This window comes from Capricornis sumatraensis, chromosome 23 (genome assembly GCF_032405125.1).
Source record: "Capricornis sumatraensis isolate serow.1 chromosome 23, serow.2, whole genome shotgun sequence".
NCBI classification, from domain to species: Eukaryota; Metazoa; Chordata; class Mammalia; order Artiodactyla; family Bovidae; genus Capricornis; species Capricornis sumatraensis.
In genome coordinates, this window is record NC_091091.1 from 6,478,543 (window position 1) to 6,493,723 (window position 15,181).

The 15,181-nt window shown below is 35.7% G+C and overlaps 1 protein-coding gene across 8 annotated transcripts in view; it reads left to right on the plus strand.

The window, feature by feature from the left end:
• The window catches only part of PCDH15 (protocadherin related 15), an 874,382-nt gene extending 860,384 nt beyond the window's left edge, over window positions 1-13,998 (plus strand). For 3 of the 8 annotated variants that reach the window (XM_068961317.1, XM_068961319.1, XM_068961320.1), the window contains 2 exons: window positions 9,683-9,791; window positions 13,447-13,998. In XM_068961317.1, coding sequence (XP_068817418.1) covers window positions 9,683-9,791; window positions 13,447-13,998 — 661 coding nt within the window. Of the gene's footprint in view, window positions 1-8,757; window positions 8,829-9,682; window positions 9,792-11,138; window positions 11,994-13,446 lie in introns of those variants that run through there. The other 5 variants (XM_068961315.1, XM_068961316.1, XM_068961313.1 and 2 more) reach the window with 3 other exon arrangements.
• The last annotated feature ends 1,183 nt before the right edge of the window (window positions 13,999-15,181 follow it).

Sequence of the window (15,181 nt, forward strand, 5' to 3'; positions counted from 1 at the left end):
TAGTTTCTTTAGGTATATATATTCCTATGTATTTTATTCTTTTCATTGCAATGGTGAATGGAATTGTTTCCTTAATTTCTCTATTTTCTCATTATTAGTGCATAGGAATGCAAGGGATTTCTGTATGTTGATTTTATATCCTGCAGCCCTACTATATTCATTGATTAGCTCTAGTAATTTTCTGGTGGAGTCTTTAGGGTTTTCTATGTAGAGGATCATGTCATCTGCAAACCGTGAGCATTTTACTTCTTCTTTTCCAAAGTGGATTCCTTTTGGTTTTTCTTTTTCTGCTCTGATTGCTGTGGCCAAAACTTCCAAAACTATGTTGATAGTAGTGGTGAAAGTGGGCGCCCTTGTCTTCTTCCTGACTTTAGGGGAAATGCTTTCAATTTTTCACCATTGAGGATAATGTTTGCTGTGGGTTTGTCATAGATAGCTTTTATTATGTTGAAGTATGTTCCTTCTATTCCTGCTTTCTGGAGAGTTTTTATCATAAATGGATGTTGAATTTTGTCAAAGGCTTTCTCTGCATTTATTGAGATAATCATATGGCTTTTATTTTTCAATTTGTTAATGTGGTGTTTTACATTGATTGATTTGTGGATATTAAAGAATCCTTGCATCCTTGGCATAAAGCCCACTTGGTCATGGTATATGATCTTTTTAATGTGTAGTTGGATTCTCTTTGCTAGAATTTTGTTAAGGATTTTTGCATCCATGTTCATCAGCTATGTTGGTCAGTAGTTTTCTTTTTTTGTGGCATCTTTGCCAGGTTTTGATATTAGGCTGATGGTGTCCTTGTAGAATGAGTTCGGAAATTTACCTTCCTCTGCAATTTTCTGGAAATGTTTGAGTAGGATAGGTGTTAGCTCTTCACTCCATTTTTGGTAGATTTCAGTTGTGAAGCCGTCTGGACCTGGACTTTTGTTTGCTGGAAGCTTTCTGATTATAGTTTCAATTTCCGTGCTTGTGATAAGTCTTAAGATTTTCTATTTCTTCCTGGTTCAGTTTTGGAAAGTTGTACTTTTCTAAGAATTTGTCCATTTCTTCCAAGTTGTCCATTTTATTGGCATATAATTGCTGATAGTAGTCTCTTATGATCCTTTGTATTTCTGTGTTGTCTGTTGTGATCGATCCATTTTCATTTCTAATTTTATTGGTTTGATTTTTCTCCCTTTGTTTCTTGATGAATCTGGCTAATGGTTTGTCAATTTTATTTATCCTTTCAAAGAACCAGCTTTGGCTTTGTTGATTTTTGCTATGATATCTTTTGTTTCTTTTGCATTTATTTCTGCCCAAGTTTTAAAGATTTCTTTCCTTCTACTAACCCTGGGATTCTTTATTTCTTCATTTTCTAGTTGCTTTAGGTGTAGAGTTAGGCTTTTTATTTGACTTTTTTCTTGTTTCTTGAGGTATGCCTGTGTTGCTATAAACCTTCCCCTTAGTGTTGCTTTTACAGTGTCCCACAGGATTCTGGTTGTTGTGTTTTCATTTTCATCTGTTTCTGTGCATATTTTGATTTCCTTTTTGATTTCTTCTGTGATTTGTTGGTTATTCAGCAGCGTGTTGTTCAGCCTCCATATGTTGGCATTTTTAATACTTTTTCTCCTATAATTCACATCTAATCTTACTGCATTTTGGTCAGAAAAGATGCTTGGAATGATTTAACTTTTTTTGAATTTACCAAAGCTAGATTTATGGCCCAGGATGTGATCTATCCTGGAGAAGGTCCATGTGCACTTGAGAAAAAGGTGAAATTCATTGTTTTGGGGTGAAATGTCCTATAGATATCAATTAGATATCAATTAATATCTTCTACTTCTGTTAGGTCCATACCATTTCTGTCCTTTATCAAGCCCATCTTTGCATGAAATGTTCCCTTGGTATCTCTAATTTTCTTGAAGAGATCTCTAGTCTTTCCCATTATGTTGTTTCCCTCTATTTCTTTGCATTTATCATGGAGGAATTATTTCTTATCTCTCCTTGCTATTCTTTGGAACTCTGCATTCAGATGCTTATATCTTTCCTTTTCTCCCTTGCTTTTTGCTTCTCTTCTTTTCACAGCTATTTGTAAGGCCTCCCCAGACAGCCATTTTGCTTTTTTTGCATTTCTTTTCCATGGGGATGGTCTTGATCCTTGTCTCCTGTACAATGTCATGAACCTCCGTCCATAGTTCATCAGGCACTCTGTCTATCAGATCTAGTCCCTTAAATCTATTTCTCACTTCCACTGTATAATCATAAGGGATTTGATTTAGGTCATACCTGAATGGTCTATTGGTTTCCCCTTCTTTCTTCAATTTAAGTCTGAATTTGGCAATAAGGACTTCATGATCTGAGCCACAGTCAGCTCTCAGTCTTGTTTTTGCTGACTGTATAGAGCTTCTCCATTTTTGGCTGCAAAGAATATAATCAATCTGATTTCAGTATTGACCATCTGGTGATGTCCATGTGTAGAGTCTTCTCTTGTGTTGTTGGAAAAGGGTGTTATGACCAGTGCGTTCTCTTGGCAAAGTGTGTGTATCTCTCTATTAGCTTTTGCCCTGCTTCATTCCGTACTCCAAGGCCAAATTTGCCTGTTACTCCAGATGTTTCTTGACTTATTACTCTTGCATTCCAGTCCCCTATAATGAAAGGGACATCTTTTTTGTGTGTTAGTTCTAAAAGGACTGGTAGGTCTTCATAGAACTGTTCAACTTCAGCTTCTTCAGCATTACTGGTTGGGGCATAGGCTTGGATTACCATGATATTTAATGATTTGCCTTGGAAATGAACAGAAATCATTCTGTCATTTTTGAGATTGCATCCAAGTACTGCATTTCAGACTTTTTTGTTGACCATGAATGCTACTCCATTTCTTCTAAGGAATTCCTGCCCACAGTAGTAGATATAATGGTCATCTGAGTTAAATTCACCGATTCCAGTCCATTTTGGTTCGCTGATTTCTAGAATGTTTCCATTCAATCTTGCCAATCTCCTACTTGACCACTTCCAATTTGCCTTGATTCATGGACCTGACATTCCAGGTTCCTATGCAATATTGCTGTTTACAGCACTGGATCTTGCTTCTATCACCAGTCACATCCACAACTGGGTATTGTTTTTGCTTTGGCTCCATCCCTTCATTCTTTCTGGAGTTATTTCTCCACTGATCTCCAGTAGCATATTGGGCACCTACAGACCTGGGGAGTTCCTCTTTCAGGATCCTATCATTTTGCTTTTTCATACTGTTCCTGGGGTTCTCAAGGCAAGAAAACTGAAGTGGTTTGCCATTCCCTTCTCAAGTGGGCCACATTCTGTCAGACCTCTCCACCATGACCCACCAGTCCTGGGTGGCCCCACATGGCATGGCTTAGTTTCAATGAGTTAGACAAGACTGTGGCCCATGTGATCAGATTGGCTAGTTTTCTGTGATTATGGTTTCAGTGTGTCTGCCCTCTGATGCCCTCTCACAACACCTACCATCTTCCTTGGGTTTCTCTTACCCTGGACGTGGGGTATCTCTTCATGGCTGCTCCAGCAAAGCACAGCTACCCCTCCTGACCTTGAATGTGGAGTAGCTTCTCTCGGCCCTCCTGTGCCCACGCAGGCTCCCCTGGTGGCTCAGCTGGTTATAAATCTGCCTGTAATGTGGGAGACCTTGGTTTGATCCCTGTGTTGGGAAGATCCCTTAGAGAAGGGAAAGGCTACCTGCTCCAGTATTCTGGCCTGGAGAATTCCATGGAATATATATCCATCAGGTCTCAAAGAGTCAAACACAACTGAATGACTCACTCTCACTTTCCTGCATCATTACAAACATTTACAATTTGGTCAGTAAGATACTAGATTGATTATATGTCTTCTCTGTGTGGTCAGAAAAAATGAAATTTGAAAATAACATTAAGCAGTTTATCTGCCCATAAAAGCACCTTTTCATAAGATACTTGGCATAATTCACCTGCTACAGGAATGGCAACAAGGACTATATGGAACTGCAAAAAAGAACAACATTCCACTTTTCTTTTCAGTCTGACTCAGGATCTTAGGGCTTCCCTGGTGGCTCAGTTGGTAAAGAATCTGCCTGTAATGTGGGAGACCTGGGTTCAATCCCTAGGTTCAAGATCCCCTTGAGGAAGGCATGACAATCCAGTCTAGTATTCTTGCCTGGAGAATACCCTTAAACAGAGGAGACTGGCAGGCTTAATGGTGGAGTTCTTCCTCCATTTTCTCTTTTTCTGAAGAGATGATGCTTTAATAGGTGATATAAGTATCCAGATGGGACCTTTCAGAGCATTCCCTTCCACCAACTCCCATCTCTCCCTATAGACTATAGAGCGATTGATTAAATTGACGATTGAGTATGAGTTCCTCCCCAGTTGCTTCCATCCTTCTGTTATTTTTTTAAGTCATTTGATGCCAGATATATATATATTTAACTAACAAGACCTGAGTTTTATTTACCAGTCAAGAAAAAAGAGAAGTATGTGTTTGTAAAGAAAATTGATTCTTTTAAAATTTGAAATCCACTCAGTCACATTGTGCTCAGTTGCTTCAATCATGGCCAATTCTTTGTGACCTCATATACTGTAGCCAGGATCCTCTGTATATAAGATTAGCGAGGCAAGAATACAGAAGTTGTAATTTCTTTCCCCAGGGTATCTTCCTTATCCAGTGATCCAACCCTCATCTCCTGCAGCTCCTGCCTTCTCAGGCAGGTTCTTTTACCACTAGTGCTACCTGGGAAGCCCCTTCAGTAGCATATATTTCCATAAATATTTTTCATTATTGCTAAAAGCTATTAAAATTCAACTTAAATTCAACTTTTTTTGTTTTTAATTGTCATAAGATCACATACTTTGAAATCTTTCCTCTTTTAAGTGCACAATACAGTATTGTCAACTATAAGTTCAATGCTGTATAGCAATCTCTAAACTTTTTCATTGTGCTTAACTGAAACTTAATATCTGCTAAATAGCAACTTCACATTTGCCCCCATCGCCATCTCCTGCCTGGGGCTTCCCTGGTGACTCAGATGGTAAAGAATCTGCTTGCAATGCCAGAGACTTGGATTTGATCCGAGTTGGGAAGATCCCCTGGAGAAGGCAAATGGCAACTCACTCCAGTATTCTTGCCTTGAGAATTCCTAGGACAGAGGAGCCTGGCAGGCTACAGTCCATGGGGTTGCAAAGAGTAGAACACGGCTGAGCCACTAACACTTTTGCCATCCCCTGGCAATCATCATTTTCCTTTCTGTTTCTATAAGACTGGCTATTTTAGATACCTGTGTAAGTGGAATCATGTTGGATGTGTCCTTCTGTGACTGGCTTATTTCATCAATGTGGTAGCAAATGACAAGAATTCCTTTTTTTTTTTTTTTTTTTTTTAAGGCTGAAAAATACTCCTTTATATGTATGTACCACATTTTCTTCATGTCAATACATTCTTCCATTTATGGACATTTAGGTTTCAATGTCAGAATCATTTGGCAGTCTTTGCTCAGTCTTCCCATGCATTAGATTAAACGTGCACTGGCCAAGAAGTTAAGTATTACTTCTGAGACCTTTTGGCTTCATTTAAACTAGTATAATTACATTGGATTTTGAATGCCTCAAAAGTCTAAGCCTATCAGTATTAATCAGTTTTTTTTAAGTATTTAATTTTAATAAGTCAAATTTAGATTTTAACTTTGTCCCAGTTTCTTATTGGTCTGAATTGACTTCATTTCACACATTTTTCCTGTAGTAAACATTTTTGAAATAAAAATACAGACATAAAATTATATTGTGCTGCAAAATAAATTTTTACAGAGGACTCATGCTGTAGTAGCTCTCCAGAAGCCCTCCACATTAACACTTAGATATTGTTTCTCCTTTCACTCACACTCACCTAGCTTTTGTTTCCAAGTTTAGCTGTTTTTGTTGCTTAGTCACTAAATTGTGCCCAACTCTTTGAGACCCCATGAACCATAGCCCACCAGGCTCCTTTGTCCATAGGATTTCCCAGGCAAGAATACTAGAATTGGATGTCATTTTCTTCTCCAGGGGATCTTTGCAACCCAGAAACCAAACCCGCATTTGCTGCATTGCCAGGAGGAATCAATACGCATAGATAATTTTGGCTTTATCAAGGTAGAAGTGACAAATTAAATTGTAAAATATTTCAAGTGTACATTCTAGTGTTTTGATATGTGTATACACTGTGAAAGGGCTTCCCAGGTGGCTCAGTGGTAGACAATCCACTTGCCAATGCAGGAGTTGCAAGAGATGCGTGTTGGATCCCTGAGTTGGGAAGATCCCCTGAAGGAGGAAATGGTAGCCCACTCCAGTATTCTTGCCTGAAAAATCCAATGGACAGAAGAGCCTGGAAAGCTATAGTCCATGGGGTCTCAAAGAGTAGGACATGACTGAGCACGCACACATGCATGCATACACTGTAAAAGGACTAACATATCTGTCCTCACATATTTATCTTATATTTTTACTCATTATTTTTTTGTGAGATCATTTAAGTTGTACCCCCTCCGCAAATGTCAATCATACAGTATAGCATTATAACTGTGGTCACCATGTTTTACATTTCATGCTTGATCTTATACACCTTAGAGCTAAAAGTTGTGCACTTTCACAAACCTTTCATCATTTCCTCTACTCAGTAATCATTTTTCTACTGTTTCTGTGAATTTAGTTTTTAGTTTGTTTTCTATTGTTTTCAGATTCCAAATATAAGTAATACCATATAGTTTTGTATGCCTGACTTGTTTCACTGAGTATAATGCCTTCAAGATCCATTTCAGGTTGTCATCACAAATGGCAGGAGTTCTTTTTCTAAATATAGCCATTTGTCAGTAGCCAAATGAGGTTTATCCAAAGTGTGATTATTGCTAATAGAAAAATTTTCACCTAACTGGCAACACCCAAATTGGTTTGTCTGTTTTTGAAGTGTATAGAAATAGGATAATATCGAATCATATGTTTCATTTTGTACCTGACTTCTTTTGCTCATCATTCCGTAAGGAAGATTCATCTCTATTCTGTGTTGTAGCGTGTGTTTATCTCATGGCCTTAGGTATCAGTTCCAGTTTGGGGCTGTTATAAATTATGTATTTTCATGCACAATTTTACATATTTATATTGGGAACATAGACTGAGTTAAATTGAATTTCTGTGAAAAAACGTGTATATTTTACTTCAGTATTATTCCCAAACCTTTCCCAAATGGTTTTGCTAATTCATAAGCTCCAGAATATGAGAGTTCCATTTGTGCTATGTCCCTTACCCAACATGGTATTGATGATATACACAAACACACACACACATATTACTTTTAACTTGTCTTATGAGTAAACTGAATCCATTTTAACATCAAAACTGGATTCCTTTGCAATTAATTCACAAAGCATTTTAACTGCAAAGTCAACAGATAGTACATTTAGTAGAGGAGTTGCAAGCTCATAAAAATCTAGGGAGGTAATGTAAGTAAATAGAGTTTATTCAATGTAAAAGAGAGAGTAATGGGGCATCCTATTGCGACTGTGAGTGTAGTTGTAAAATAGTCTGGTTGAGAACACAGCAGTGACCAGGAAAGAACATGATTGCTGTAGGGGAAAATACCACCAACTAAATTCATGACATATAAAAATATGAGCCCACTGTTGCTATCTTTATGTTTTTGGAAAGAAATCAAAAATCCAGATTTTTAACAGCATTTTCTGATTATAAATTGGGTAACTAATCACTTTTTAAAAATGATGTTTGCCAAACAAAGCACAAATGAAGGCTAGCTCCCTTTCAATCATGTAGGCTGTGAATATCCACACTTTTAAGTAATACATTAGCATCCCCAGAGGACTTGTTTTCCTGACATATTATACGTGGATCAACAAAATTAGTTCTTGTAAATAGTATATGATATTAGAAATAATCCACTGGTTTTCCTGTGGATACCTAAACTCTTCTTCCCTTTTCTTACTTCATTGACAATTAATTTGGTAAAACCTTGACAGTTCAACGTATTCAAATGTTAACATAGAAATGAAAAGAGAAATTTAGTGAAACTGAATTTAATAGTTATTTAAAGCTAATTTTATATGTATGACTCAGGAAAAAATATCTTTCCATTAAGTGTAGAATGACAAAAATCAGTAGAGTCTGGAATTTAGAATTGGAAACCTTGAAAAGGCCTGTGGTCTGACAAATTTATTTCTTTTCTTTTCTTTTTTTTTTTAGGAAAAATAATTAAATTCATAATTATCATCCTTGAAGATATGTCACATATTAGCACATTTTTATTAATATATAAATGATTATTTTCAAATTCTTTCTTAAGAATAGCTTTTGATGAACCGAAGAGCTCTTGATAGTAAAAAAATGCTATTAGGATGATGAAACAGTGATGAAACAGATAATGTTATAATTTTCTTCATGGCCAAAGTCTACTAATAATATGTTAAATAGGTTGAACTATTAACTGTCTATTGATAGTTTTAAAAAAATTCTAAAAATGAATGATATATGCTTCTCTGTAATCTTTGACAGATTTACCATTCGAAAAACTTTACTTTCCCCCTCCCCAGTTCTAATAACATAAATTAATTTTGTGTAAAATAGCTACAGACTATATATATATGTTTGAGTATGTTTAACTAACATTTGTAACTAAAGTTATTTTGGCAGCAGCATTTTGAGAGTCATCGAACACTAGATTGGGAAAACAAACTTTGAGCTGAAATGTGATAAGAATTTATTTTCAAATGTGATTTCTCTCTTTGAATAATAGGAGTTATCCATGGAGTCTGGAATTGATCCTGGCCAGGAATATGGACAAGATTATTACAGTTATGAGCATGGGTACATCTTCAGATTTTTTATCCAGTATCTTAATATTTTATGAATAATAAGGTGTTATTAAGGGATTATTATTATTAGCATTTTATGAGTGTCATTTCATCCATTTCATGTTTGAAAATGAGTTATGTATCTAGTTTTAGCTTCAATCAAGTTTAACCATTTTTTCTATATTGAATTCTGTTTTGATGTTTATATTGATGTTTACTACAATTTGAAAAATACAATAAAATTGTTCAAATTATTTAAATGAGGAATAGAAGTCAAACATATTTGCTCAATTCCTGAATTCACCATTTCTTTCATATGAGATATTTAACATTTTATCTAACCAGTCAGCCTCAAGATTTGCCCAAGAGAAATTCATAAGAAAACACAGTTTAGAATCCAGAAATGAGCATTTCAAAAGTCACTTCTACAGACATAAGTTAACTGTTTTCTACAGTAGAACAAAATAAATATGATCCAATATCATATTTGAAGCAGAAATTTAAACTTAGAGTTTGTGCTCTGAATAAGCTACCTTTCAGAAAGAAACTGTTCGGTGCCTTAAATTGTTCAGTTAGTCAAGGAAAAATATTCCTTTCTCTTCACGCTTATCTCTCCTAAAACTTCAAACTGAAATTTTACGATTAACTTCCTTTTCTTGTTATTCCAGGGTACCTTATGGCAAAAGTCACTGGTCCTCAGGTTGTAGTTCTTTCCCTATGGTTTTGTAACTAGTGTACCAGAAGCCAAATAGGTGCTGTATAAATATCTGGTGATTTATTGGTGAAGAAAAAAGAAGGAAACAGAGATCAATCATAGTTATACAGCTCACACGAAGAAATGTTTAAAGTTGTAAGTTTCTGTTACAGGTATGAAATGCCTCAATATGGAAGCCGTCGTCGTTTGTTACCACCGGCTGGACAAGAGGAATATGGTGAGGTGGTTGGTGAAGCTGAAGAGGGATATGAGGAGGAAGAGGTAACTGCTATCATATTTTATGTAATGTTAACATTCCAAGGAAACGGCAACCCACTCCAGTATTCTTGCCTGGACAATCCCATGGACTGAGGAGCCTGGCAGGCAACAGTCCATGGGGTCACAAAGAGTCAGACAAGACTGAGTGACTCTACCTTAACCTTCCAAGAAGAATATTTTTAGCCCTATTTGAATAGCAGCCTACAAAATGTTTCAGATATCAAAAATCCTATTCATTTAGTACCTGTTTTCCATAGAAATTTAATAACACTAGCCATTCCATTATCTTGTCTATAGAAGGACATCAATTTATATATAAACTTAATTTATTATGTAAAATATTAATTTGAAATAAAACCAAAATAAAACATTCTAAATGTTATTCCATAATGGGAATATTATAATCAAATAGGTTAAAAAATATTTTGCAAAATAAAATGCTTCCACATAGTCTAGCAAACCTAAAAATCATTAAAAGTACAATCTCCATCTTTTAATTATAAGAGAAAAATAAAGTATCACCAGTATTCTTAATGGAATTATGTCATTTAAATCTAAATTACCACAAATTCATTTATATCAAATCCATATACTTTGCCTGAAATATTCACTTGGAATGTGCTGTGCTCACTCAGTGGTGTGTGACTCTTTGCAGTCCCATGCACTGTAGCCTGCTAAGCTCCTCTGTCCATGAAATTTTCCAGACAAGAATACTGAAACAGGTCACTATTTCCTACTCCAAGAGATCTTCCCAACGCAGGGATCAAACCAGAGTTGCTTGCCTCTCCTGCATTGACAGGCAGATTCTTTACCACTACTGCCACCTGGGAAGCCCTCATTTGGAATACTGATTCAGATATTTAAAACAAAACAACAAAAAAATTAATGTCACTGTACTTTTACTCTGGTCAACATTTTAAAAATAGTCAAATATTTCATTAGCTATTCAGATAAGCTATCGTAATTTCCAGATGGGTTAAAATTTTGTTAAAGCGAAAGCATAACACTATTTATTCAAAGTCTAAGAATGGGAGAGAGAAGAGGAAATGATTAATTTACTTCTTTCTCTTTTGATCTAAGGTGAGAAATAAATTTTGAATAAGAAAAAGTAAGAAAACCTTAAATTTTGGTATTATAATGTATAAGCTACAGTGCTTATGTCCTTGACCATCTTCTGTCTATATGCAGTCGGGTAGAGTAGGGAATGGTATGATTGTTCTCTAAAAACAGTTTTACAATTTGCATGAAGCTATTGCCCTGTAGATTCACTCCTCTTTAACTTATGTAGGACAAGGTCATAGCATAACCTTTCCCCAGCTGACACTTCAATTGCATTTTCATGATTTTCAGGAAAAGGCAAAGAAAGTCAAACCAAAAGTTGAAATTAGAGAGCCTAGTGAGGAGGAAGAAGTAGTTGTCACTATTGAAAAGCCACCCCCAGCTGAACCAACATACACAACATGGAAGAGAGCCAGGATATTCCCCATGATTTTTAAGAAAGTTAGAGGACTGGCTGATAGAAGAGGCATCATTGACCTTGAGGAGGAAGAGTGGCAGCGACGCCTTGAGGAAGAAGATAAAGATTATTTGAAACTAACTCTGGACCAAGATGAAGCTACAGAAAGCACGGTAGACTCAGAGGAGGAATCCTCAAGTGACTATACTGAATGCAGTGAAGAGGAATCCGAGTTCAGTGAGTCTGAGACTACGGAAGAGGAGTCTGAGTCAGAGACCCCCTCTGAGGAGGAAGAAAGTTCTACCCCTGAATCAGAAGAGTCAGAATCCACCGAGTCAGAAGGGGAAAAGGCAAGGGAAAATATTTTCATTGCAAGAAGGAGGCCTGTTGTTGAAGACGTCAAGGAAGTCAAAGGTAGAAAAAAGGAGCCAGCTGAAGAGCCAGAAGAACTGAAGGTGAAAGAAGAGGAGGAATGCCCAGCAGAAGAACCGAGAAGTGAGCTGGCGCCTGCGGAAGAACCAACAGACCTCCAGTCTCGCGACGCCACTGAGGAGGGCAGTGCAGAATCAGCTTCAGTGGACGGAGGTGTTGCAAGTGAGGAAGAGTCAGAATCAAGTAGTATTAGCAGTAGTAGCGAAAGTCAGTCTGGAGGTCCTTGGGGCTTTCAGGTGCCAGAGTATGACCCAAGCAAGGATGCAAGCAAGAAGTCTCCAGGAGCAAACTCAGAAGGTTACAACACGGCACTGTAAACGAGATCACAGTAGGTGGAAGTTTTGCGGTGATGAGTGCTCTTGTGTGCAGTGCCTTCTGTGCATTTTCTGAAATGACGTTTGAAGGGAGGAAATTGATTATGATTTTTATCCGACTTAAGATTAGAAGCATGCCTGAGAAGCAACTATATATCCTATCCAAATAGATTTGCATATTATAATATATGAGGGTAAATCTGGTTGATCTTCTCTCTATTAGTAATTCAAAAGACATACAATCAGTTACTCAGTATTTAATATTTCATAATGTGATTTCTGTTAATGCAATGTGGAATTAGGTGTTGCCAGTGATGCTCTGGCTATTGGAATGAATTTATGAATATATGCAGTGGTCTTTATACCATCTTTGTAACATAAATCCTTAGGACAAGCTACAACAAATGAGATATCTGCAAGTCTACTTTTGCATGTATGTACATTTCACCTGGCAAACATATTATCAAAAACATCATAAACATGTTCAATTAGATTTGTAGCTTGCATTTTCAAATATTAGATTTTAAATGAAATAAATTAAAAACAAAAGTTATTAATATTTCCTTTCTCTGGTGGGTAGGAATTAAAGTAGATTTAGGAAAAAAGTGAATTTTAATAGTTATACATTTTTGGGGGTAGATAACATAATAATTTTGAAATATAAATCTGGAAATCCAAAATTATGGCTTACTCAGTGCAACATGTTGGTAGTTCACATATCCCCAAAGTGCAATACTATTTCAAGAATAACCAAGTACTTTTTAACCTTTGCACCTTGTAATTTCTAATGTGGATTGTTAAAATAAAACTGTGAAAATTTCCATTGTGTTCCAGCTGCTTACTAAAGGCAAATTTACGATCATTAATTTTCTATTTTGTGTATTACAGGATAAATTGTACAGGATGGGAAGATATTTTAACATATATTTAAATGGGATGAACCAGAAAAACAAGATGCAAGTGATTAAATGCATTAAATTATACAAAATGTTTGGCTAATAATGGAGGATTAATTAGGAATTAGAATAAGTTTAAAAATATATTTCAAATTTTAGGAATGCAAGTATGAATATGAACAGAATATACTAACAAAGAGGGGTATTGCTTTCAACTTAACTTTCTTGAAAAGTGTAGCAACTGTAAAACAATGGATCAGATACTTAAATATAACCAATATACATTTTTAATGATAGATCAGTAATTTTACTTAAAAAGATAAAAGTACTTCCTGAAATGTCTGCTTTCTAATCTAGCAATCTTCTTCAGAAATTATTAAGCTCTCAAACCAATGAAGAATTTGTGGAAAAGTAATTGATAATAAGATTCTCCCCTTTACCTCTTGAGTTATTACCTTTGATACCTTTCTGTCAAAGGTTGTGAATTTCTCAGGCATTGTAATCTTTACCCTTTTAATTCCTTTGATAATGATTCATTTTTTTTTTTTGTTTTTTGACAGTGGGCAAGAAAAAGAATGATCAAGTTAGTTGTTGATCGAGAGTATGAAACTAGCTCAACTGGAGAAGACAGTGCTCCTGAATGTCAGAGAACACGTCTTCAGAATCCTAATATCCACAGTAATGTCAATGGCAATATATACATCGCACAGAATGGTTCTGTGGTGAGAACCCGCCGAGCCTGCCTCACTGATAATTTAAAAGTTACTTCCCCTGTTCGACTGGGGAGACACTTTAAGAAACTAGACAAGTTGGCAGTGACACATGAGGAGAACGTCCCCCTGAACACATTATCAAAGGGGCCACTTTCTACTGAGAAAATGAACACAAGGCCAACTCTGGTTACGTTTGCTCCTTGCCACATGGGAACTGACAATACGGCAGTGAAGTCTTTGGGGAACAGGCTAAAAAGCACAGTTGAACAGGAGTCCATGGTTGATAGTAAGAACATCAAGGAGGCTCTGGAATTCCATAGTGACCACACACAGTCAGATGAAGAGGAGCTTTGGATGGGTCCTTGGAACAATCTCCATATACCAATGACAAAACTGTGACTGATTTTTTAAAAAGTTATTTTAATTTTTCTTCAGTTTTTAATAAACTGCACTTTTTATTGTCACTGACAAAACAACATATGGGGTTTATATCATGCACACAAGCTAAAACTTTGAACAATAGGCTTTGAAGCTTAAAAAGAGACAGATTTGCACTCACATTTGTATCAATTAATTATTCTTCCCAGAAAAATCTTTTTGGATAGATTCTCAATTCACTGTATAACATCGTTTAAACATTTTGCTGTTTTGTTGGGTCTTTTTTTTCCTCATTTTAATAAACAATAAATAATTTACTAAATAATCATTTATATTTTGTTGATTAACATAGATCATTTTTCATCTCTAGCTTCATGGAACTTGTTTTGGTACATGGAATTGTACTTTTCATAAAAAATGGGAAAAATTTATATTAGAGGATTTTACAGGTAACAGGTTTATACAGTTGCTGTCTATATCATCCTGACTTTTTAAATGAAAGATTGAATTGCAAAGTGATATTTAATGGGAATCATCTATAAATTATATAGAATCATGAATCTATTTTCCTTATTGTCCAATGGAAAGGTTTTCAAATGTTTACATATGTATATGTTGACCTTTTAAATAACACCTGAAGTCATATCTTTCTTATAAATAGCATTTATAATTTTCCATGGTTAGCACACACACTCTCTATAAACCATTTAGCCATACCAAACATAACAGGCAAGTTAGTGTAGGACTTTGAGATATTAAATAATTATTTGGAGCATCAGAGCAAAATTCCTTGAGGTTAGAAAGACTCAAACAGGCAATTATACATTTAGAACCACAATTTCAGTATGGAAGCTGTAGTAAGAACAAAGAAGTCTTGCCTTAATGTTACTGAACATGAATGTTTTATCAATTCAGTGTAAAGGAATTTGGCAGGGCCATGAATTTATATAATATGTGAAAAGTCAATAAAAGCTATAAATCCATAGCTTCACATGTATTATAGTATTTCACTTTTCCCAGCTCCAGTTTATTTTTAAAATATTTTAATGCACATACTTATGTGCAGAAATTACAGACCAGAAAATGACCACCTTGGTCCTTTTTTTTAAATCAAAGAACACAGTCTTGATTTTTCACCATTGAACAAAGCACAGTGTTTCACCATTAACATAAATGAAAACAAAATATCCTTTCAGAAAAAGCC